Source organism: Pongo abelii, chromosome 11 (assembly GCF_028885655.2).
Source record: "Pongo abelii isolate AG06213 chromosome 11, NHGRI_mPonAbe1-v2.0_pri, whole genome shotgun sequence".
NCBI lineage: Eukaryota > Metazoa > Chordata > Mammalia > Primates > Hominidae > Pongo > Pongo abelii.
The window spans coordinates 134,741,702-134,765,510 of record NC_071996.2 but is presented as its reverse complement, the minus strand read 5'-3'; the positions used below and the strand labels follow the sequence as shown (position 1 = coordinate 134,765,510).

The window sequence follows — 23,809 nt, the reverse complement described above, 5'->3', positions numbered from 1 at the left end:
CATTTGAATGTTCTCAGATGCAGCTGGAGCTGAAATGCGATGGCAAAGCAGTTGCGGAAAGTGTACAGCAGCCACCTCTGGAGGGCACCGATATGCAAAGAAGCTTCAAGACACAGGGCTTGTTGGCCTTTCCCTGTATTATCACATCATCTGGTCATGTGTGAACTTCACAAAAGAGTCTCACTGTTCTGCTAGTTAGGTATTGAGGATTTGCTACATTCCTCTCAAATGGTAGCTTTAATTAAGAGATGCTCACATATACTTCCAACGTGTAGGGTAAAGGTCTTTCTTCATCCAGAAAGAACCAGGGAAGCCAGGTGCTGGGGAGTGAAGCTGATTTCCTGAGGAACACACTTCACTCTAAGAACCTGTTTTCACCTCTAATAATGACTATATTCTTTTATGTTCTGAACATATCGTTCTAGGTGTGGGGGGTGCCAGGGAGGTCTGGCTGCTGTAGCATCCACAGAAGAGTCTGTGTTGACAGGAAGCAGCAGCAGCTCAGCATCCAGGGGCCAGAGGCCTGAAGGGGAGCAGGCAGAGGGTTCAGCCCTGCCTTGAGCTCCACGGGCCACTTCAAAAGTGCCCCTCTCTCAACAGCGCCCATGCCAGGCCACTGGGGAGTCAAGGACTAGGAGAAAACCAGCAGCTGCTGCCACTTGAACTCCAGCTACTCAAGGGGCTTGCAAGCCAAGCCTCAAATTATTTCTGGAAGTAGGTATGTTAAAATTTAAAAATCTGTTAAAAGAATAAGGCCAGGTGCAGCGGCTCATGCTGATAATCCCAGTGCTTTGGGAGGTTGAGGCAGGAAGGTCACTTGAGATTGGGAGTTGGAGACCAGCCTGGGAAACACAGCAAGACTCTGTCTCCACATAATTTTTTTTCATTATAAAAATAAAATAGACCAGGTGCGGTGGCTCACATCTGTAATCCCAGCACTTTGGAAGGCTGAGGCGGGTGGATCACCAGAGGTCAGGAGTTTGAGACCAGCCTGGCTAACCTGGTGAAACCCTATCTCCACTAAAAATACTAAAACCAGCTGGGCATGATGGTGTGTGCCTGTAATCCCAGCTACTTGGGAGGCTGAGGCAGGAGAATCGCTTGAACCCAGGAGGCGGAGGTTGCAGTAAGCCGAGATCCTGCCACTGCACTGTAGCCTGGGCAACAGAGCGCAACTCCGTCTCAAATAAATAAATAAATAAATAAACAAATAGTAAAATCATCCAAATGTGAAACATGCGGTCTCAGGAAATGGTACAGTCTCTAGTCAATGGAAATATTCTAGGTGAACTGATTACTTACCTGGCATATTACAAATGAGATTGAGACATCAAATAACGGTTAAAATAATGACTTTTTAATTTTTTTGGAGACAGGGTCTCACTCTGTCACTACAGCTGGAGTACAGCAGTATGATCATGGCTCAATGCAGCCTTGATTTCCCAGGCTCAAGTGATCCTCCTACCTCAGCCACCTAAGTAGCTGGGACTACAGGTACATGCCACCATGCTTGGCCAATTTTTTATTTTTTATAGAAACGAGGTTCTGGCTGGGCGTGGTGGCTCACATCTGTAATCCCAGCACTTTTGGGAGGCCAAGGCGGGCGGATCACTTGAGGTCAGGAGTTCAAGACTAGCCTGGCCAATGTAGTGAAACCCCATCTCTACTAAAAATACAAAAATTAGCCAGACGCAGTAGCACGTGCCTGTGATCCCAGCTACTAGGGAGGGTGAGGCAGGAGAATCGCTTGAATCCCGGAGGCGGAGGTGGCGATGAGCCGAGATCGTACCACTGTACTCCAGCCTGGGAGACAGAGCGAGAGACTACATCTCAAAAAAAAAGAAAAAGAAACGAGGTCCTACTGTGTTGCACAGGCTGGTCTTGAACTCCTAGGCTTATGTGATCCTCCTGCCTCAGCCTCCCAAAGTGCTGGGATTACAGGAGTCAGCCACCATGCCTAGTCAAGGATTTTTAAGGTCCCTTCTAACCCTGAGAGTTGAGGTCTGTATAACCTCTGTGCCCCTGCAGCCCACTGGTATTCACAGAGCTGCTCAGACTTCCTTTCACAGACCCGCCTTGTCAGTCTCACTCTTGCTCCCTGTTCCCTCCAACCTCCCCAAGCTAGAATGCAAATGCTGTGCTGGCAAGGGGCTGGATTTTGTTTGTTCGCTGCCGGATCCCCGTGCCTAGAATTAATAACCTGAAACTCCTCAGGAGGAAGGCTACAATTGTCTCAGTTCCTAAACACTGCATGGTTTCTTCTTTTCCTTCTTCCCAAGAAATGTTTGTGAAAGATCTTACATGGCCACTCATTTCCTAGGGAGGGTACAGAGATTTAAAATGACATTATTAGTTCATCTATAAACACTTGTGCCATCTAAAGTAACTCTGAGCAAGTGCTCAAAAACTATTCTAGCACTATCCAACAGCAGCATTTTCCACAAGTTGGGAGCATCCTGAATTATCTACAGGGATGAAAAATAAGCAAAATGTTACCTGAATTGTCAATGATTTGGAGTCTCTGAAAGATCCGCCTACTGTTTTACATAATGGTTTTCCTTTTATTTTGCATTCTTTTGAAAATGTTTTCAAGGTGTCTTCAAATTCAGCAAAATCTAAATACTATAAAAAATAAATAATTGAATTCAACAGCAAAACAAACAAACAAACAAATAATCCAATTAAAAAACAGCCAAAGGATCTGAATAGATATTTATCCAAAGAAGACATTAAAAAGACCAACAGCTACATGAAAAGGTGCTTAACATCACTAACAATCAGAGAAATGCAAATCAAAACCACAGAGACATAACTACCTCACACCTGTCAGAATGGCTATTACAAAAAAGACGAAAGATAAAAAGTCTTGGCAAGGATGTGGAGAAAAGGAAACACTTGTGCACTGCTGATGAGATTGTAAATTGGTACAGCCATTATAGAAAACTGTATGGAGGTTCCTCAAAAAAATAAAAATAGAACTACCGGTCAGGAGCAGTGGCTCAAGCCTGTAATCCCAGCACTTTGGGAGGCTGAGGCGGGTGGATCAGGAGGTCAGGAATTCGAGAGCAGCCTGGCCAACAAGGTGAAACCCCATCTCTACTAAAAATACAAAAATTAGCCGGGCGCAGTGGCGCATGCCCGTAGTCCCAGCTACTTGGGAGGCTGAGGCAGGAGAATCGCTTGAGCCCAGGAGGTGGAGGTTGCAGTGAGCAGAGACAGCACCACTGTACTCCTGCCTGGGCGACAGAGTGAGACTCCATCTCAAAAAAGAAAAAAAAAAAAAGAAAAAATGGTATAGGCCAGGTGGCACGGCTCATGCCTGTAATCCCAATACTTTGGGAGGCTGAGGTAGGAGGATCGCTTGAGCCTAGGACTTTGAGACCAGCCCGGGCAACAAAGCGAGACCCCAATCTCAAATAAATAAATTTTTAAAAGAAAATATGTTATATAGGTAGGGTGCAGTGGCTCATGCCTGCAATCCCACAACTTTGGAAGGCTGGGGCAGGAGGATTGCTTGAAGCCAAGAGTTCAAGACCAGCTAGGACAACAGAGTGAGATCCTATCTCTACAAAAATTAAAATAAAACCTAGCTGAGCATGGTGGTGCACGTCTGTAGTCTCAGCTACCCAGGAGGCTGAGGCAGGCAGACTGCTTGAGCCCAGGAGTCCAAGGCTACAGTGAACCATGATGATGCCACTGCACTCCAGCCTAGGCGGCAGAACAAGACCTTGTGTCTAAAAAGATTTTTAAATGTAAATTTTTTAAAAAAGAATATATTCGCCATCACATCACCAAATTCCAAATCTGCACTTGCACGGTGGTTGCCTCATCCCTGCTCCAGGCCCGTGGCTCTCGCAACCTGCAGATGGTTACACAGTTAAGCAGCAGCAAGCGCGAACCATTTCTTTAGCACCAGAAAGTTTAAGGCCTGGGCCCTACTTGCCAAAGCTTTTAGTGTAGGAAACCTAGGCCATTACCAGACAATGAGTTAAAAAAATTATGATGCAGCCACTCAATGAAATACTCTATGGCATTCAAATGTCTAGGGCAGATCATAGGCAGATGTTCATGCTATATTATTATTGGCAGATAAAAAGCAAGCTACAGAACAATGTATCATCCCATTCTGTAAAACAAACTACAGGCATGTGAATATATTTTTACTATACATAGAAAAAAGTCTGGGAGGGAAATTTCCTTTTTTATACTTCTGTAGTGCTTGAATCTTTTACCATGGACATGTATTGCTTTTATAATTTTCTTTCAAGGGACTTTTTAAGTGGCTTTAAGATTTGTTTAGTTATAAAACCAAAATGTAAATACATGGAATATTATATAATAGAAAAACACTCCAACATAACAATAGAAGAAACATTACAAGGCACTAAATAGTTTGTTGCATTTTAAAACACAAGTTTTCAAGATCTGTTTCTCTGTGACCTCTGTTTTGTATAATATACCTACCTCTTTCACTAGTCCAAGTAATTCAGATTCATGAGCCAGAATGTCCCCCATATTGAACTGTTACTGGTAATTAATTCTCACAGCAAAAATCTCTAGAAGGCAAAAATACAAGACAAGAGCTTTCATTTCAACCACCTATGAAACTACAAAAAGGGTGGTTGTGGTGAGCAGAATAATGGCCCCCAAAGACATCCATGCCCCAATCCCCAGAACCTGTGAATACGTGAGGTTACACGGCAAGGGGGAATTCAGGTGCAGATGGAATTAAGGTTGCTCATCAGCTGACCTTTAAATTGGGGGATGATCCTGGATTACCCAGGTGGGCCCAAGGCAGTCACAGCAGAGGGAGGGGGGCAGACGGAGGCAAGAGGGTCAGTGTCAGCATGATGAGGTGTGAGAAAGACTCAACAGCCACTGCAGGCTTTAAAGGGGGTAAAGTGGCATAAGCCAAGGAGGTAAATAGCCTCTAGAAACTGCATAAGGCAAGGAACAGATCTTCCCAGAGCATCCAGAAATGATCAAGCCCTGCAGACACCTTGACTTCAGCTCAGTGAGAGCCATTTCAGATTTCTGACCTCCAGAATTAGAAGATATTAAATCTTTGTTGCTTGACACCACTCAGTTTATGGTCATTTGTTCAGCGGCACTAGGAAATACAATGGCTAAAGTCAAAAGAAACTCTTCCTACTCTTTCTACCAGCCCTCCCTCAAGGTGTACCCAAAGCAGCCATTCCCCATGGCCCACACCCCAGGCTCAGCCCAAACCAGTTGCCCATAACCCCAGAGGAATTAAAAGGTCTGGGCTCTAATATTAACCATGCCATTCACTGGCACCTGATCTGAGACAACTCACTGAAATGCAGAGCCTTTTTTCATCTATAAAATTCAGAATGTATCAGAACTCATCCAATTTTTTTTTTGAGATGGGATCTCACTCCGTTGCCCAGGATGGAGTGCAATAGTGCGATCACAGCTCACTGCAAGCTAAAACTCCTGGGTTCAAGCGATCCTCCCTCCTCAGCCTCCCCAGTGGCTAGAACTATAGGTGCATGCCACCATACCCAGGAAATTTTTTTTTTTTTTTTTTTTTAAGTAGAGACAGGGAGACAGAGTCTTACTAAGCTGCCAAACTCCTGGGTAATGCAATCCTCCCGCCTTGGCCTCCCAAAGTGCTGGGATTATAGGCGTGAGCCACCACACTCAGTCAGATCTCTTCTGAGTCTGTAACCTTACATTTTTCTGCCACTGCCTCCCCATCTCCTTTCTCTCCACTTCAATCCAATTTCTACACTTTTAACAAGTGAGCATTCCCCTCCTGCTTGGGACCCTCCCGTGGTTCCACCGCCCTCCAGATGAAGGCCAGACTCCTTAGGCCCAACTCCCAAAGCCCTAGACAACTCGGCCTCTGACACACTCCCATTTGTTCTGTAAACTTGAGCCACACTGGCCACTGTGTGGTTCCTGTGGACACCCACTGAACACCCAAAGCACACGCCTGCCCTCGTGAACTCTGGCTCACTGCCCTTCCTTCAGATACTCACGTCTCATTCAGGTCTCTGCTTAACTGTCACCTCCTCAGAGAGTCTTGCCCTGATCACCCTTTCTAAGAGGTCGGCCCATCACTTCTCAGCTCTTTGTGCTGCTTGATTTTTCTCAACAGCACCTGACAGGTGTTCCCCTGTGCCTAGACGAGTGCCTGCCACACAGTACAGGCTCAAAAACATGGACAGAGTGGAAATTAATTCCAGACATGAAGAAAACAGAGCAAGGAAAGGGACAGAACCTGAAGGAGACGGGTATGGGGTTATTTTAGATAGAGTGGTTGATGGTCTCACTGGGAATGTGACATTTCAGCAAAGACTGAGCACTTGGATCTGGGGAAGAGGGCTTTGCTAGTGCACAGGCCTCAGGCTGAAGAGCTCTGCAGTCTTGGGGTATTGGGATGTAGCTAGAGGTGAGGCAGACAGCAGCAGGCAATGGGGGGCCGGGGCCAGGTCAGGTGGGCCTTGCAGAGCTGGTAAGTGGCTTGGACGTTAGGCTGAGAGTAACAGGAGGCTCAGAGAGAGCATGGAGGAGGGGACTGACACCATTGATGTCCTTTTTTTTTTTTTTTTTCCTGAGACAGAGTTTCCCTCTGTTGCCCAGGCTACAGTGCAGTGACATGATCATAGCTCACTGCAGCCTCAAACTCCTGGACTCAAGCAATCCTCCCACCTCAGCCTCCTGAGTAGCTGGGCCTACAGAGTGTGCCTCTATGCCCCAAGTCATTTGTTTTCTGGTTTTTTTGTTTGGTTGGTTTTTGGTGAGGTTTTTTTTGTTTGTTTTTGTTTTTGAGACAGAGTCTTGCTGTTGTTGCCTGGGCTGGAGTAGAATGACACAATCTCGGCTCACTGCAACCTCCGCCTCCGGGGTTCCAGCAATTCTCCTGCCTCAGCCTCCCAAGTAGCTGGGATTACAGGCACCCGCCACCACGCCTAGCTAATTTTTGTATTTTTAGTAGAGACGGGGTTTCACCACGTTGGCCAGGCTGGTCTCGAACTCCTGACCTCGGGTGATCCACCTGCCTCGGCCTCCCAAAGTGCTGGGATTACAGGCATGAGCTACCGTGCCCAGCCTTGGTTTTTTCAAAGAAAGGATTTCACCATTGCCCAGGCTGGTCTTGAACTCCTGGGCTCAATCCTCCCTCTTCTGCCTCCCAAAGTGCTGGGATTACAGGGGTGAGCCACCACGCCCGGCTGCTGATGTCCATTTTTTAATATGCATGTTGCCTGCTCTGCAGAGAAGACTGGAGGGGAGTGGGAAGAGGGAGATGAGTACTGCTCAGGCCATGCCAGCCATGAGCATCATTTGGATAAGCAAGAGGGGCCATGAGTGCTGTGAGTCCAGATAGAAAAGGCAGAAGAGGCACAATCTGCAGACCAGTTAGTTGTGGGACATGAGGGGAAGAAGGGAAGGAAGAACCCTGGGATCTGAGCAGCTGGCCGAAGAGTATGTGATTTGCTGAGTCAACGAAAACCTGGGGAAGGACTGTTTTGAGGTCAAACCAAGAGCTCTGTTTTGGCTCTAAGTCTGAGCTGCCGGTTAGACATTCCAGTGGAGGTTCCGAAATGGTCAGTGGGTATTGTAAGAACTAAAGAAAGAGGAGTGAGGAGAGAAACACAAAGGGTGGCTCGACAGTCAACAGGTTTATTTCAAACCTGGGAGGGACTTCTGACCGAGTCAGGTCAGAGCCACACTCTCTTACAGACTAAGAGTTTTTAAGGATTCAGGGTGGGAGAGTTTATCAAAGGCTTGGACTGCTTCTGTGTCTCTCTGTTGTGCTTATCTGGGAGGGAGAGTTGTGTGTCTGTTCCCATACATCTTTCTGCAGCTGCAGGCATACCCCCCAAGTCTGCTTTTAGCTTCCCTTAGTGCACCTGAAGGGAACAGAATGTCCTTATTAAGGCCCACTGTTATACCGAGGCCCATTGTAAGAGGGTGAAGTTTGGCAGTTACCCAGGAAACAAACCTGTTGACTGTCGAGTGTTTCTCTCCTCTTTCTTTAATTCTTACAGATATATGAGCCTGGAGTTTAAGGGAGAAGCAGGAATGGCATTCAGAGGGACAGCAGAGGGACACAGATTTAGTGATTAGAAGTGAAACAGGCTGGGTGCAGTGGCTCACACCTGTAATCCTGGCACTTTGGGACACCAAGGCAGGCAGATCACTTGAGCTCGAGTTCGAGACCAGCCTGGGCAACGTGGTGAAATCTCATCTCTACAGAAATACAAAAATTAGCCGGGCGTGGTGGTGCACGCCTGTAATCCCAGCTACTGGCGAGGCTGAGACAGAAGGATCACTTGAACCAGGAAGGTCGAGGCTGTAGTGAGCCGGGATCATGCCATGGCACTCCAGCCTAGGTGACAAAGTAAGACCCTGTCTCAAAAAAAAAAAAAAAAGTGAAACAAGAACCAAGATCAGCTGGGCACGGTGGCTCACGCCTGTAATCCCAGCACTTCGGGAGGCCAAGGCAGGCAGATCGCCTGATGTTGGGAGTTTGGGACCAGCCTGGCCAGCATGGTGAAACCCCATCTCTACTAAAAATACAAAAATTAGCCGGGCGTGGTGGCAGGTGCCTGTAATCCCAGCTACTCTGGAAGCTGAGGCAGGAGAATCACTTGAACCCAGGAAGCGGAGGTTGCAATGAGCCAAGATCGTGCCATTGCACTCCAGCCTGGGCAACAGAGTGAGACTCTGTCAAAAAAAAAAAAAAAGAAACAAACAAACAAGGTCATCAGCTGCAAGTAAGAAGCATGGTGACAGTTTGAAGAGAAGGGAGGGTGGGAACCAAAGTGACTACAGCAACATGGCAGGGTTGCTGGTATTAGAGTCCATTTAAGATCTCTGGACTTGAATCTAAAATGGAATCAGTCTGCACAGTTTTGCAGCTCTTCTCCAGGCACTTTCAGCTATCTGAGTTAGGTTAACCAATGTGAGAGGTTCTTGCAGAAGAGAGAGGAAAGGGAAAACAGTACAACCATGATGGGACACTGGAACTAATCAGGTTAAGAATGGGGAGGGGAACACACATAAGGCGGCTGCAGGGCAGTGAGGAAGTGGTGGGGTCCGAGACCTGCTGAAGGAGGCACATTCCAGTGAGCGTGAAAGATGGAAAGGAGTGGGCAGAGATTGGGACAGATGCTTGAAGGCAAGACTTTGAAGGTGACTAGTACTAAAAAGCTCCCAATCACGGGAGTGGGCAGATGAGGAGGATGGAGGAAAGAGATGCCTGCAAGTAAGGAGGATGAAGAAACTGAGGGGCCAGGATGTGGAAACCCCCAAAAGTGAAGTAAAAGAGATGAAGGGATAGGCAGCCAGCCGGGTGCTGGAGGCTCCAAGGGAACTGGAGAGACTTGCCCTGGGAAGTGGCTACCTCAGGGAGGGCTGGCAAGGGGTACGGCATCTGCCATGTGCTTCAAAGGAGCTGGGGTTTGTGAAGGAGTGGGTAGTGATCTGGAAGCAGCAATGAGGGGCAGGGAGGACACCTCCCCATGCACCGCACCAGCCCTGCCAGATGCAAAAGGGGAGAGAAGAAAGGCAGCTGCTCCTGGAGGACACCCACCTCTCCAGCCTTTTTCTGGACCCATGCCTCAAATCCATCCACCTTCCCCCTACCTTATCCCTCTCCTTGCTCCCTTCCACCAATCCCACATTGGACCCTGCCAACAGCGAACTCCTGGCCATTCCCCCACGCAACAAGCTCTTCCAGGATCCTAAGCCTGTGGTTGATGTATGCTCTGTCACCCAGGCAAACATGACTCACGATTCTAAGACAAGCCAGACTTAACATCCTTCAAGTCTTCCATGAACAACCCCTCCCTTCTTTCCCTACCAAGGCTTTTTTTTTTTTTTTTTTTTTGAGACGGAGTTTAGCTCTGTTGCCCAGGCTGGAGTGCAGTGGCGGGATCTCGGCTCACTGCAACCTCCACCTCCTGGGTTCAAGTGATTCTCCCGCCTCAGCCTCCCAAGTAGCTGGGGTTACAGGCATGCGCCATGACGCCCAGCTAATTTTGTTGTTGTTGTTTTGAGATGGAGTTTCACTTTTGTCGCCCAGGCTGGAGTGCAAAGGCACAATCTGGCTCACTGCAACCTCTGCCTCCCAGGTTCAAGTGATTCTCCTGCCTCAGCCTCCCAAGTATATGGGATTACAGGAGCCTGCCACCAACGCCCAGCTAATTTTTGTATTTTTAGTAGAGACAGGGTTTTACCATGTTGACCAGGCTGGCCTTGAACTCCTGACCTCAGGTGATCCACCCACTTCAGCCTCCCAAAGTGCTGGGATTACAGGTGTGAGCCATCACACCTGGCCTAATTTTTGTATTATTTTAACAGTGACGGGGTTTCACCATGTTGGCCAGGCTGGTCTTGAACTCCTGACCTCAAGCGATTCGCCCACCCAAAGTGCTGGGATTACAGGCATAAGCCACTGTGCCTGGCACTTCTTATAACCCTGTTCACAAAGACAGGGAGCTGTATTTAAATTTCATATCCCCAAAACCTAACAGAGTGCCTCATAAGCAAGAAAGGTACTCAAGGCATATAATGAATAAATGAAGCCCGAGCTGAGGGGATGTCATTTTAAAGGCCCTGGAACAGGAAAAGTAAGTTTGTGAGAATCTGAGCTCCTTCCAACCTCAAGGCCTTTGCACATATTACTCTCTCCACCTAGAACACTTTTCCCTCTCTTCACCTGGTTAACCACTGTGCCTAATAAACATCACCTCCTTACAGTAGTCCTCCATAAGCCGTTTAAATAGTATCTGCCGTGATCAACTGTCATTGAACGTGAGTGCTGCTGGGTATCCTACTACTCTGACATTCTTAGAAATTACAGAATTGGCCGGGCGTAGTGGCTCACACCTGTAATCCCTGTAAACACCTGTAAGTTCACACCTGTAAACACTTTGGGAGGCTGAGGCAGGCAGATCACCTGAGGTCAGGAGTTCGAGACCAGCCTGATCTACATGGTGAAACCCCATCTCTACTAAAAATACAAAAATTAGCCGGGCGTGGTGGCGTGTGCACCTGTAATCCCAGCTACTAGGGAGGCTGAGGCAAGAGAATCGCTTGAACCCAGGAGGTAGAGGTTGCAGTGAGCCGAGATCGCGCCACTCCACTCCAGTCTGAGCGACACAGAAAGACTCCATCTCAAAAAAAAAGAAAAAGAAATTACAGAATTTTCTCTAAACTTTTATATCATAATAGGTATCATTTATTGAGGGTATATGGTATGCCAGGCAATGTGCAAAATGTTTTACATTTAACCTTCATAGTAAACCTGAGAGGTGAATATAGTTTCTATTTTCCTATTCCAGATGAGGCAATTTGAGGCTCAGGAAGTCTGACACACTCCCAACGGCCACAGTAAGTGACTAACTGGCTTATAAGAACCACTACACAGTATTTCCCAAAGTCCGGACCACCTAAATCAGAATCAGCGGGCACCCTCGTGCAAATGAAAATTCCTGCCTCCACCCCGGTCTTACTGAACACCATGGCAGGCACCATGCCCAGCCACCATGCCCAGAAATCTGCCTTTTAAACAAGCTCCCTGGGTGACTTTTACACACTCTCAAGTTTGAGAACCACTGCTCTCCTTTATGCAGAAACTAAGAAAAACTTTTCCAGTCACATCTGGGGATCGCAGTGGCAGCTTTTGAATTCCTATATAAGAAAGATTTAGGGCCTACAAACGGGTGGGATTATGGGATTTGTATGGAAGCCGAATTTGCATAGCACGCATCCTGTTTTTCCTTAGATTAGGTGAAGTCTGGACTTCACCTGGGTGCCTGAGGAACGGGGCTAGCAGATGGAGATTACGAGGGGGATCTAAACCCCGCGTAACCCGCTCGCGCCGCCACCACCAGCTGGACGGCTTGGGGGACCCCCTCCAAGTTTGGCCCACTGCAGCAAAGATCAGGGACTACTTGCGGGAAGCAGCTGGGCCTGTCCTTTCTTGGGATGTCCAGGCGGCCGCCTCCGCCCTTGCCGGAGAAAGATCCCTGGACCGCAGGCAAGAAGTGGTAGCATCCGGCGGCGGCGGAGCCGGCGCGTCGGGGTTTTCCTCGGAACAAGAGGTCCGCAGAGCCTCGGCCCTCCAACCCCACCGCTGCTCCTCCCAGCACCAGGACGGCGGGCTGAGGGTGGCCCGGCTGCATCCGGGGACGCGCTTACCTGCTGCTCGGCCGCGGACACTCGCGCTCACCCAGCCCGGCCGCCACCTCTGCAGCCGTCACCCGGGCAACCACCGCCGCCACCCCGGCGTCACGTGGGGCGGGGCAGCCAATCGCGCGGGGCATCGCCGGCGCGGAGCAGCCTGGGAGGGAAGGTGGGAGACCCCGAAACTTCCTGGGGGCGGAAGTGAGGGTCCACAGTCCAGCAAGTGTGCGCGGTTCACGCGCTGGGTGTGCGCGTCTCCTGCGGTCCCCTCCACCACTCCACTTTCGTTCGTTCATTCATTCGTTCATTTCCCCTTCGTTGCGCCAGTCGCTGCGCCGGCTCTCGGGATGAGCCGGGGCACGCTCTACCCCTTGCTTCAAGGAGCTCGTGGTCGCGTAGAGAACACAAACTAGGACAGTGTGGTGTCCGTGGGAAAAGAGTCAGGCATGGTTATTCCCATCTTACAGGAGGGACCTGGGACCACCTTAAAACCAAAAGTGACGCCCAAGGTGTGCATTAAAGCTCCGGGCACCAGGGTCCCGCCCCACTGCAGCGGTTTCCAGGGATTTCAGAGAAACTTTTTGTTTTCCATGTGAAATGTGGGCTATTAAAAATAAATCAGGAGCACACGTCTTCCCTCTCTTTGCACCTGATGCTTTTGAACTGAAGTTCATCAGCACTGAATGAGCACTTTTAGTCGCCCAACTTTGTGCTGGAGGGTGAGGAGGTGGCCATGAATAGAAAATCCCTCCCCTCCAGGCGATGAGGTTCCGTGGGAGTCTCCCATTGCCACCTCAGTGTTTCCACCTCCATGCTTCCAAGAAGGAGGAGGCTACCAGGGCCAGAGACAGGGAACGGGGCACGGAGAAGGTAGGTCAGCTCGCCTTTGAAGAAGCCCTAAGATGGGCTGTGGCCACCACCTCCCCAGTCCCCAACCCTGCCAGTGGATTGTCTTCCAAAAGAAAAAAAGCTGTATTTAGTAGAAGAGAGCCCTACCTTCTGTCCAGGTAATATGGATTGAAAATAAATCTTCAGTCCATGGCCATAATATTTATCGTCAACACAACTGTATGGCAGGAGATGCCAGACAAAATATAGAACACACAGTTAAATGTAAATTTTAGATAATGTTTTAGTGTAAGTAAATCCCAAATACTGCTTCATTTTATTGTGCTAGTAGGATGTTATATTGTCCTGTATTTTTGTTTGCAAAACATGCAGCCTATGTGTGTGCCCAGCATTGTGCTAAGTGAATCATATAGATTGTTTTATTTAATTCTCACAGCAGGCCCAGCGCGGTGGCTCACACCTGTAATCCCAGCACTTGGGAGGCCAAGGCAGGTGGATTACCTGAGGTTAGTTTGAGACCACCCTGGCCAACATGGTGAAACCTGTCTCTACTAAAAATACAAAAATTAGCTGGGCGTAGTGGCATGTGCCCGTAGTCCCAAGCCACTCGGGAAGCTGAGGCAGGAGAATCGCTTGAACCCGGAAGATGGAGGTTTCAGTGAGCCGAGATCACGCCACTGTACTCCAGCCTGGGCAACAGAGTAAGACTCTGTCTCAAAAAAAAAAAAAAAAGTGTTTAATTCTCACACCACATCTATGAGATGAATAATATTTTCAGCATTTTACTGATTGACAATGTTGTAATTAACCTGAGCCGTGGGCTCTTAGAAAACAGCCACAGTTAAGAAATCTCACCTATGCACCCCCAAACCTTTTGTTTTCTAAAATCCTCCGTACTTTTGTGTTCTGGGAAGTAGCTTATCAGAAAGAACTACCCTTCCACATATGACTTCATCAGACCCACAGTCCTGTCTTTCTCATGCCTCCCATATGATGTACGGATGACCCCCTTGTTTACCTGTGACAAGGACAAATGCAGACCTTTTCCCTTCTGCCTGAGCCTGCCGGCAAGGCCAAGTACAGACTTTTCAGCTTCTCATTCTTTGTCTCATGGTTGATTAGCTGAGATTAGAGCTGTCTGTTTTGTCTTTGGCAAGATGAACAACATGAGGCATAGGGGATTAAGAAACTCCTCAAAGTTTACACCACTGAGGAGACCACGACTAAACCCAGGTCTCTGAGTCTCTGGACCCTGGGCTCTGAGCTTCCGTGAACACCCCACCTGCTTTGCTTTCTCTCCTGAGTGCATTTGCCTGACTGCCGGGATTATGGTCATTTTGATGGCTATTGTTCTTGTCTGTCTACCTCCCCTCTCCCTTGTGGTAACATACCCCATCCCTGACCACAGGATGCGCAGATGGTCCAGACTGGACCAATCTTACCCCATCCCTCTGGCCTCAGTGATGGGTCCTGGATGGGCATGTGAGCCAAGCAAAGCCAATGATAGTCCTTCCCTGGTATTTTGCTGTTGAAGTGTGGTCAGGTTATTGTAAAATGAGACTCCAGGGCAGCCTACAGCATTCACTACATGGGAAAGACTGAGAAGATGAAGCCATTACCTAGAGAAATGCAAAGAAAGTGCTGGGGACATCAAATCCCTGGTCCCAGGATCTGAGTTCCCTGGAGCTGCACTTATTCTTATAGGTCCTCCAGCATCCTTCCAATCAACTGTCTTTTTAATTTTTTATTTTTTTGAGACAGGGTCTTACTCTGTCACCCAGGCTGGAGTGCAGTGGCGCAATCTCAGCTTGCTGCAACCTCTGCCTCCTGGGCTCAAACAATCCTCCCACCTCAGCCTCCCTCATAGCTGAGATTCCAGGCATGTGCCACCACACCCAGCTAATTTTTGTACTTTTTGTAGAGACGGAGTTTTGCCATGTTGCCCAGGCTGGTCTCAAACTCCTGAGCTCAAGCCATCTGCCTGCCTCAGCCTCCCAAAGCGCTGGGATTATACATATTACTGCACCCGACTTCAACCATCTTTTTAATTTCAACTGGTTTGGACCTGCACGTGGCTCACGCCTGTAATCCCAGCACTTTGGGAGGCCGAGGGGGGAGAATTGCTTGAGGCCAGGAGTTTCAGACCAGCCTACGCAACATAGCAACATCCGTCTGTACAAAAAACCAATTATTTTCATTAATAAACTGGTTCAAGTTGGGTTTCTGTCACTTGCAACCAAAAGAGACCAGACTAATATACACACAATTTCTACATGTCTGTCTGAGATAGGAAAAACCAAACTGACTGCTTTTACTCTTCTCACACTCAACACATTTTTTTTTTGAGACAGAGTCTAACTCTGTTGCCCAGGCTAGAGTGACGTGGCACAGTCATAGCTTGCTGCAGCCTCAACTTCCAGGCTCAAGTGATCCTCCTGCCGCAGCCTCCCGAGTAGCTGCTGGGACTACAAGCACGCACCACTATGCTCGGCATGTTTTTTTTTTTTTTTTTTTTTTTTTTAGAGGTGTGGTCCCACTGTGTTGCCCAGGCTGGTCTCGAATGCCTAGGCTCAAGCGATCCTCCCGCTTTGGCCTTCCAAAGTGCTGGGATTATAGGTGTGAGCCACCATGCCTATCCTCAACACAACGCTTCTGACAGCGGATGTGTGGAGGTTTCTCCCTACACACTAAGCAACTATCCAGCAGACACTAACTGGTTGTCCTACAATTCAATTCTGATACTAGCTAATGACTGGAGTTAGAATCAGATCCCATAGGTCAAAGGCTCAGTCCCACAAGACTGTCCCCCACCTCAGATGCCAGTCAAAAGTAGCAGTTGTCATCTATACTTCTAGCCAAATGACTATAAATGAGGGTTCCATTAATTTACTAGGATGACTCATAGAAGGAAACACTCACATGTACTGGCTCATTATAAAGAATGTGACAAAGGTTACAGATAAACAGTCAGATGAGGTGGTACCCAGGGCAAAGGATGGGGGCGCAGACCTTCCATGCCCTCTGCAGGTACCTCCATGCTTCAGCAGTCTAGAAGTTCTTCAAACGCTGTAGTTCAGGGATTTTTACAGAGGCTTCGTAACACGGGCACAATCGATTGTTATTATTATTATCATTTTTGAGACGGAGTTTCGCTCTTGTTGCCCAGGCTGGAGTGCAATGGTGCAATCTCGGCTCACTGCAACCTCCGCCTCTGGGGTTCAAACGATTCTCCTGCCTCAGCCTCCCAAGTAACTGGGATTATAGGCATGTGCCACCATGCCCAACTGATTTTGTATTTTTAGTAGAGACAGGGTTTCTCCATGTTGGTCAGGCTGGTCTCGAACTTCCGATCTCAGGTGATCTGCCTGCCTTGGCCTCCCAAAGTGCTGGGATTACAGGCATGAGCCACTGCGCCTGGTCGGCACAATCAATTATTAACTCAATCTCTGGCCTTTCTCCCCATCCCAGAAGATGGGGATGGAGCTGAAAGTTCCAAGCTTCTAAACTTGGCTTGGTTTTTCTGGTGACCAGCCCACCAAGAGTCATCTCATTAGAATACTAGATGTTCCCATCACGCATGAAATTCCAAGGGATTAGGACCCCTTATCAGGAGCAAGGGACAAAGACCAAATAGAACAAAAAGATCCACCTAGTGCCCCTATCACTCAGGAAATCACAAGAATTTTAGGAGCTCTGTGCCAGGAGCCAGGGGAAGAGATCAATTATATATTTTTCTTTTCTTTTTCTTTCTTTTTTTTTTTGTTAGACAGAGTTTTGCTGTTGTCACCCAGGCTGGAGTACAGTGGTGCAATCTCAGCTCACTGCAACCTCTGCCTCTTGGGTTCAAATGATTCTCCTGCCTCAGCCTCCCGAGTAGCTGTGATTACAGGTGCATGCCCCCACGCCCACCTAGTTTTTGTATTTTTAGTAGAGACAGGGTTTCACCATGTTGGCCAGGCTGGTCTTGAACTCCTGACCTCAGGTGATCTGCCCGCCTCAGCCTCTCAAAGTGCTAGGATTACAGGTGTGAGCCACTGTGCCCGGCCTAATTATATATTTTTCTTATTTCACAATGTCATATCAACTAAAAGTGGCCTCAGCAATGGAGGTGGTGGTTCATTTTCTTATAATAAATACAGAAGTAGCTGGCTTCTTACCAGCAGCTCAAGTTGTCAAGGATCTGGGTTGGTTTCTGAATTGTATCATCCCTGTGACTAGGTGTGATATGGAACAAATAGATATGGTTTGATACAGTTTAAAAATAATTAAACTGCTATAATTCCTTAGTTATAATTTAAGACTTTCTTTGAATCATGAACACTTGTGTAAGCATAATGCCAATATTAAGGTGGAAAATCTCTGACTCAGTCTCAGTCTATTTAACTTATTTGATGTGTTCTGGTGGGAGTACAAAGGATACTTTTGTCACAAGAGGCAAAACTGCTTAGGTCTGAAGCTTCCTCCAGGCAGTCTCTAGGTTGACTCTGCTGTGTATATTCCATGAGTTCATAGGAATACACTGAACCAGCTGCCTCAACTTCCCCACTCTTAGGACCTGCCAAAGCATGCCATTTGCCCCAAATGTTCTTGTTTGACCACTCCAATTTTCCCAAACTGGGACACATACTGCCCATGGGCCCAAGATGACTTTCTAAATTGTTTAATTATGAAAATTTCAAACATATGCAAAACCAGAGGATAGTTTAGTGGATCACCATACACCCATCTCTCAGATTCTAGGATTATAATGACACTGGTGCTGGGAAAAACTTAACCTCAAATTAAATCCTTGGAATATGCGGAACACTTTAGCCAATATCTTCAGCCTTGCATAGGACATCAAAGGGACTGGCGGAGCTCTAGATTCTGGTGGGGGACACAGCTGATTCTTCTGCAGCCTAGAGCCCTCTGTGGCCCCAGCCCTGAGTACTTTAGGGGCAGGAGGTCACACTCCTCTGTGGCCTGCTACACACAGTTCATGAATGAAGTCATCTTTGCAGGCATAGCAGGCATCTTTCTGGCTGCTGTCTTTGTTGGAAGGCAAAGAGCTGAGACCACAAGCAAAGAGGGAGAGTTGGTAAACGTGACTTTCCTGAGTTGCATAAAAGGGTGAAGCCACCTAAATTAAGCACAGTGAGCCTGACCCACCCAGGCAGACCAGCGGCCAGCTAGACTAAAGGCAGTTGCCTCATCCGGGAGCTCCTGCAGGGGGAGTTCAGACCAAGAGCATGTTTCTGAGCAGGCCCAGCGCCTGGATCTAATCAGTGGGTTGGAGGAGGAACGTACTGAAATGCCCGGCGTAAATCAAGAGATGAATTACAAGACGCTGCTTAAGTGAACAACATTTCCTTCCAGGAAAGTTGGATCTTGGTCGCTGCTCAAAACTCATGATGTGTGGGGGATGCAGATCCATTCATCTTCCCAGCCCGGAGTCCATGTAGAGGTGGAGGAACAGTTGTCTCCCAAAGGCTGCGTCTCCTCCCACTCCCCTTCTTAAAGCTGTTTATATCTGGAAGCTGAAGATTTCTTGGAAGGAGAACACACCGGGTGGAAATATTCATCTCCCAAAAGAGCTCTCGGTGGGCAGTAAAGCAGGCGACCCCTGAAAGTCACTGAGCAGCCACTGTGGCCTCTAGTGTGTGTCCTTCCTCCCCTGTCCCAAGGATGTGAGCCTCATCACTGCCCCAGTTGTTCTGTGGCCTGGAGGAAGTTGGCAGAAAAACTCAGGCCTTAAAATGAACATCTGGAAGAGCAAGCCTGGATTCCCAGGTGGTTTCTAAGCAGGCACACTTGGAGAGATTGCTAGGGCTTTCATCAGTGGTGTTCATAGACACTTAAGACTTTTCATGACGACTGTCACTTTCTTTTTTTTTTTTTTTTTTGAGACGGAGCCTGGCTCTGTCGCCCAGGCTGGAGTGCAGTGGCGCGATCTCGGCTCACTGCAAGCTCTGCCTCCCGGGTTCACGCCCTTCTCCTGCCTCAGCCTCCCGAGTAGCTGGGACTACAGGCACACGCTGCCACGCCCGGCTAATTTTTTGTATTTTTTAGTAGAGATGGGGTTTCACCGTGTTAGCCAGGATGGTCTCGATATCCTGACCTCGTGATCCGCCCACCTCAGCCTCCCAAAGTACTGGGATTACAGGCATTAGCCACCGCGCCAGGCCGAGGACTGTCACTTTCTAAGCAAGTTTAAAAAAGCACATCACAGGGTACAGGATGTTAGCCCAGAGGGTGGCATGTTGGTTTAAGCTGGAGGAATAGATACTAAAGTGACCACATTTGGGTAGTTTCCTGGCAGGTCAATACACCTGGGTGACCAGCAAGATGTGGCACACACAGAACATCTTTTTTTTTTTTTGAAATGGAGTCTGTAATCCCGAGTAGCTGGGATGGAACCTGTAATCCCGAGTAGCTGGGATTACAGGCGCGTGCCACCACACCCAGCTAATTTTTGTATTTTTGGCAGAGACGGGTTTTGACCATGTTGATTAGGCTGGTCTCTAACTCCTGACCTCGTGATCTGCCAGACTCTGTCTCAAAAAAAAAAAAGAAAAGAAAAGAAAAGAAACGCAAATCTTCTGGCTCAGCAGTCTGGGTGCCTCTGCCGGAACTCAAGGGTCTTAGGCAGGCCCCTGCAGCATCTGCGGCGAAGAAAGCCGAGCTACGGGCCCACTGGGTACCGCAGCCAACTCCAAGGAGAGACCCGCGGCCAGTGCAGGCGGGGCAGCCTCCCCAGGGCCCTGCCCCGCCGGGGATAAATGTCTCAGCGGGATCATCCGGCCGGCGGAGCAGCCCGGGAAGCGACCCAGACGCAGCCAGACTGGCGTGGGGGCCAGTTCCCGATCTGGATCCCGGCGGGGGGAGCGAGCCCCGTCCCGCGGCCTCCAGCCAAGAGGAGCCAGCGAGGGGCTGCAGGGATTTTTACCCAGTGGCCTGACACTTAACGAAGGGTGGGTCACTGCAGTGATCTCCGGCGTGGGAAGGATTGGGGTTGGCTGTGGCGGGAGACTCAGGTAGAGTCTTGGGGAGCAGCCAGCACAGCCCGACCTGGCCCCAGGTGCACCCCCACCTCCTTTCCGTCATTTCCAGGAACACAGCTCCATCTCTGCCAGCCCGGCGGTCAGGACAGCGAGAGGCGCCCAGAAAACATACGCCCTGGAGTGGAGAGTCAGTCCCCACCTGGGCGTCCTGGGTTCCCTGTTTTCCTCCCATCACCGACCCCCAAGCCGCCCCCTCTCAGCACGCCCCGGCTTAACCCCCAGCCCCTGACTGTGGAGCTGTCCCGGCCGGCCGGCAGCCCAGGCCCACCGGGGTCCCTTACTGCACGTTCTCTCTGGTACGGCCCCTGGCCCTTTCCCTCCCTGCCTGAACTCCTTACAAAGGACAGATCAGAGCTGTCCGGTGTCTTAGGAAAGAAGAGATCCTTCACGTTCAGTGATAGGAACTTGTCTCAAAACAGCTTAAGCCAAAAGGGCCTTCCTTGGCTCACATCCCTGAGAAGTCAGAGGTGGAGCTGGCCCCGCTGGGCAGGGCTGGAAGTAGGACTTCACAATGCCCTAGGTCCTTGGGCTTCCGTCCCGCTCTCTCCCTCTCCGCTCCGCTTTCAGCCCTGTGTGGGACTGGGACTGCATGTCAGCTCTGCCTGGGTAACCTTGGGTCTGCTGAGAACCAGAGAGGAGCCATCAAGGCCTTCCAGGGTCTTCCCTGGAGCCTGGGGGCCTAGTCCTTACATTAGCGTGGCTACACCCTCTTGACTTTCTAAAATGCCTCTGAGTGTATTGGATAAAGGATCCTTTTTGACTGGAGCGCTTCACACTGATCACTTGCAAGGGAGAGTCTGCACTCTTACAGGCTCCCTGGCAGAGCCGGCCTCCATCCCAGGCCTCCCTTCCTGCCCATGAGGCAGAGTTCTAAGCAGGAGGAAAGAGCAAGTGGCTGAATCTCAGCTCCGGGGGCCCCCTCCTCCCTCCCTCCCTCTGTGAGCAGGGGATCAGCTGTGTCCTCCTATTTCTCCATGCCTGGACCAAGTCCTGGAAAGGGGCCCCGGGATCCTGGGGGAGGTGCTGAAGGAGGCAGACGTGCCGAAGTTGTGTGCAGTGTGGCGGCAGCTTGTCCAGGCTCAGACGCTTCTAGTAAATGGAGTTAAGTCACCCACTCCCCTCAGTATTTGCGGCCCCTGCTTTGAATCAAGGCTTAGAAGCTATCCAGAAAAAGGTGACATGAGCCCTGCCCACCCTTTAGATTTAAGCAAACCCTATCTGAGGGCTGGGGCTGTCCTGACGGAGGTTGGCCTGCAAGGGTCTGGGTACATCCGGAGGCTGACACCAGAACACTGGCACAGACCCAAGGGGCAGCATCATCAAATACAGAAAGCTGAGTCTCAAAGAGCTGCTCCCTGGCCCGTCAGCGCCCCGGCCGTCAGGATGAATGCATCGAGACAGTCCTCCCCATGTTGCGGGTGAAGACCTGGCAGCCGTCGTCCAGTCCCATAACTACAGGGTGCAGTAGGTCCCAGCTCCCAGGAGGCGCACCAGAGTCCCATTTGGGACCCAAAAATCTCTGGGATTCATCCTACTAGAGGCAAGGGAGTCCCTGGGACCAGCCAGAAAACACGTGGAGAGTCAGAGAAGTGTGTGGGAGGGGCTTTGGGGAGGCAGGGACCCCCTGCTTTCAAGAAAGCTTTCAACCCACCCCTTGAGAGCTCTGAGGCTGAGGAAGCCTGAGCCGCTTGGACCCCACAGTGTCCTTTACTCCAGGCCCGTTAGCTGGTAGGGTTGGAGGGAAGAGACGCTCTGAGTTTGAGGGTTTTCTGGCTGTGGGTGGGGAAGCCCAACCGACCAATCAGGCTGGAAAGGTAATGGGGTCCCTAGTAGCAGACGATGGACATTTCTTTCTCCAGATTTCCTCTTAGGAGGAGCAATGGATTCATTAGGAAGGAATACTTACATAAGTCCTCTAGGGTGAGGTGGCAAGAGGAGCAGGGTGAGACTCCGGGGTCTCAGAACTGCCTTCAAGAAGGTGGGGTGCTTGTGTCTGGGGGCCTTTTGCATCTCAGTGCCAAAGTGGGTGGAGGGTGTGTGGTCCCATTGGGGCACTGGGGCTGACCTGGATTCTCCTGGCCTAGAAGGGACCTAGAAGGAGCTTTGGAGTTGGGGAGAAAGGGAGCTAACAAGGTGGTGAGCTGCTCATGGAGGTGCTGAAGGCACTGGCTCCATCAGGGGGTCTTGGGACTTGGGGGCCAGAAACATCTAATAGAGGAAGGTTGTTTATTGTGGAGCTTGCAGTATAGCGCCTCCATCTTTCTTCTCCCCTTTTTCCAGAGGAATAAAAGGAATAAAACCAATTTTTTTGTTTGTGTTTTATTTTAGTTTTTGAGACAGAGTCTCACCCTGTTGCCCAGGCTGGAGTGTAGTGGCACGATCCCAGTTCACTGCAACCTCCACTTCCCCGGTTCGAGCAATTCTCATGCCTCAGCCCTCGAGTAGCTGGGATTACAGGCACCTGCCACCACGCCCAGCCAATTTTGTATTTTTAGTAGAGATGGGGTTTTGCCATGTTGGTCAGGCTCCTGGTGTTGAACTCCTGACCTCAAGTGGTCCGCCCACCTCAGCCTCTCAAAGTGCTGGGATTACAGGCATAAGCCACTGCGCCCAGCCAAACCAAACATTTTTAGCTGGGCACATACCACTAAGTGATTAATCTCTGGCCAAATGAAGGCAGAAATGATGTGTACAATTTCTGGGAAGTGTCCCTCAAGGGGGAGATTGTGCCTTCAGCATTCTCCCTCCTCCCTCTCCTAATGGCTGGAACGCAGATGTACCGTCTGAAGCCCAGGCGCCACGTTGGATCACGAGGTGGCCTCGGGAAAGGAACCATGCCTAGTAGCTTATCAGTCAGCTGGGGCTCCCATAACAAATGAGCACAGCTGCGCAGCTGAAAACAACACCAATTGATTCTTTCCCAGTTCCGGAGGCCAGAAGCCTGACATCAGATCAGTAGGGTTAGCTCCTCCTGAAGGCTCGGAGGGAGACTGATCCCTGCCTGTCTCCTGGCTTCTGGTGCTGGAGAACCACACTACTCCAGAATGACCAGATCTTAACTAATTACGTCTGCAAGGGTTCTGTTTCCAGATAAGGTCACCTTCTGAGCTCTGGGTGGAAATGAATTTTAGAGGGACATTTTCCAGCTCATATAGGAGCACAAGATGGTGGGAGCATGTCCCTGACATTGAGGTGCATGAGTGTCCAGCCACCTGTGGGACACATCTGTGCATTTCCCCTGGATGAGGGCACTTGCAGGGGAGTGGCATTCTCTTTATAGGTGGGCACAGGGTGAAAAGCCGAGAGAGTTCCTGGCAGAAGGACAAAACTTGCACTTTCTCACTTATTTGTGGGATCTAAAAATCAAAATACCCGGGCGCGGTGGCTAGGGTCTGTAATCCCAGCACTTTGGGAGGCTAAGGCGGGAGGATTGCTTGAGCTGAGGAGTTCGAGACCAGCCTGGGCAACATGGCAAAACCCCGTCTCCACACAAAAATTAGCCGCGCATGGTGGCACTTGCCTGTAATCCCAGCTGCTTGGGAGGCTGAGGCATGAGAATCGCTTGGACCTGGGAGGTGGAGGTTGCAGCGAGCGGAGATCACACCACTGCACTCCAGCCTGGGCGACAGAGTGAGACTCTGTGTCACAATAAATACATAAATAAATATAATTAATAAATAGAAATCAAAGTGATGATCTCATGAACATAGAGAGTAGAAGGATGGTTACCATAGGCTGGGAAGGGTAGCGGGGGGCTT

General features: G+C 49.5%; 1 protein-coding gene across 25 annotated transcripts in view; it reads right to left on the bottom strand.

Annotated features, from left to right (window-relative positions):
* The window catches only part of ARMC9 (armadillo repeat containing 9), a 181,889-nt gene extending 169,613 nt beyond the window's left edge, over positions 1–12,276 (bottom strand). For 20 of the 25 annotated variants that reach the window (XM_063712517.1, XM_063712519.1, XM_054548730.2 and 17 more), the window contains exons 1-3: positions 12,178–12,276; positions 4,465–4,556; positions 2,497–2,622 (exon numbers count right to left, since the gene is read on the bottom strand). In XM_063712517.1, the coding sequence (XP_063568587.1) occupies positions 2,497–2,622; positions 4,465–4,515 (177 nt within the window). In that variant the 5' untranslated portion in view covers positions 4,516–4,556; positions 12,178–12,276. 25 annotated transcript variants of the gene reach the window in all.
* Between the last annotated feature and the right edge of the window lie 11,533 nt (positions 12,277–23,809).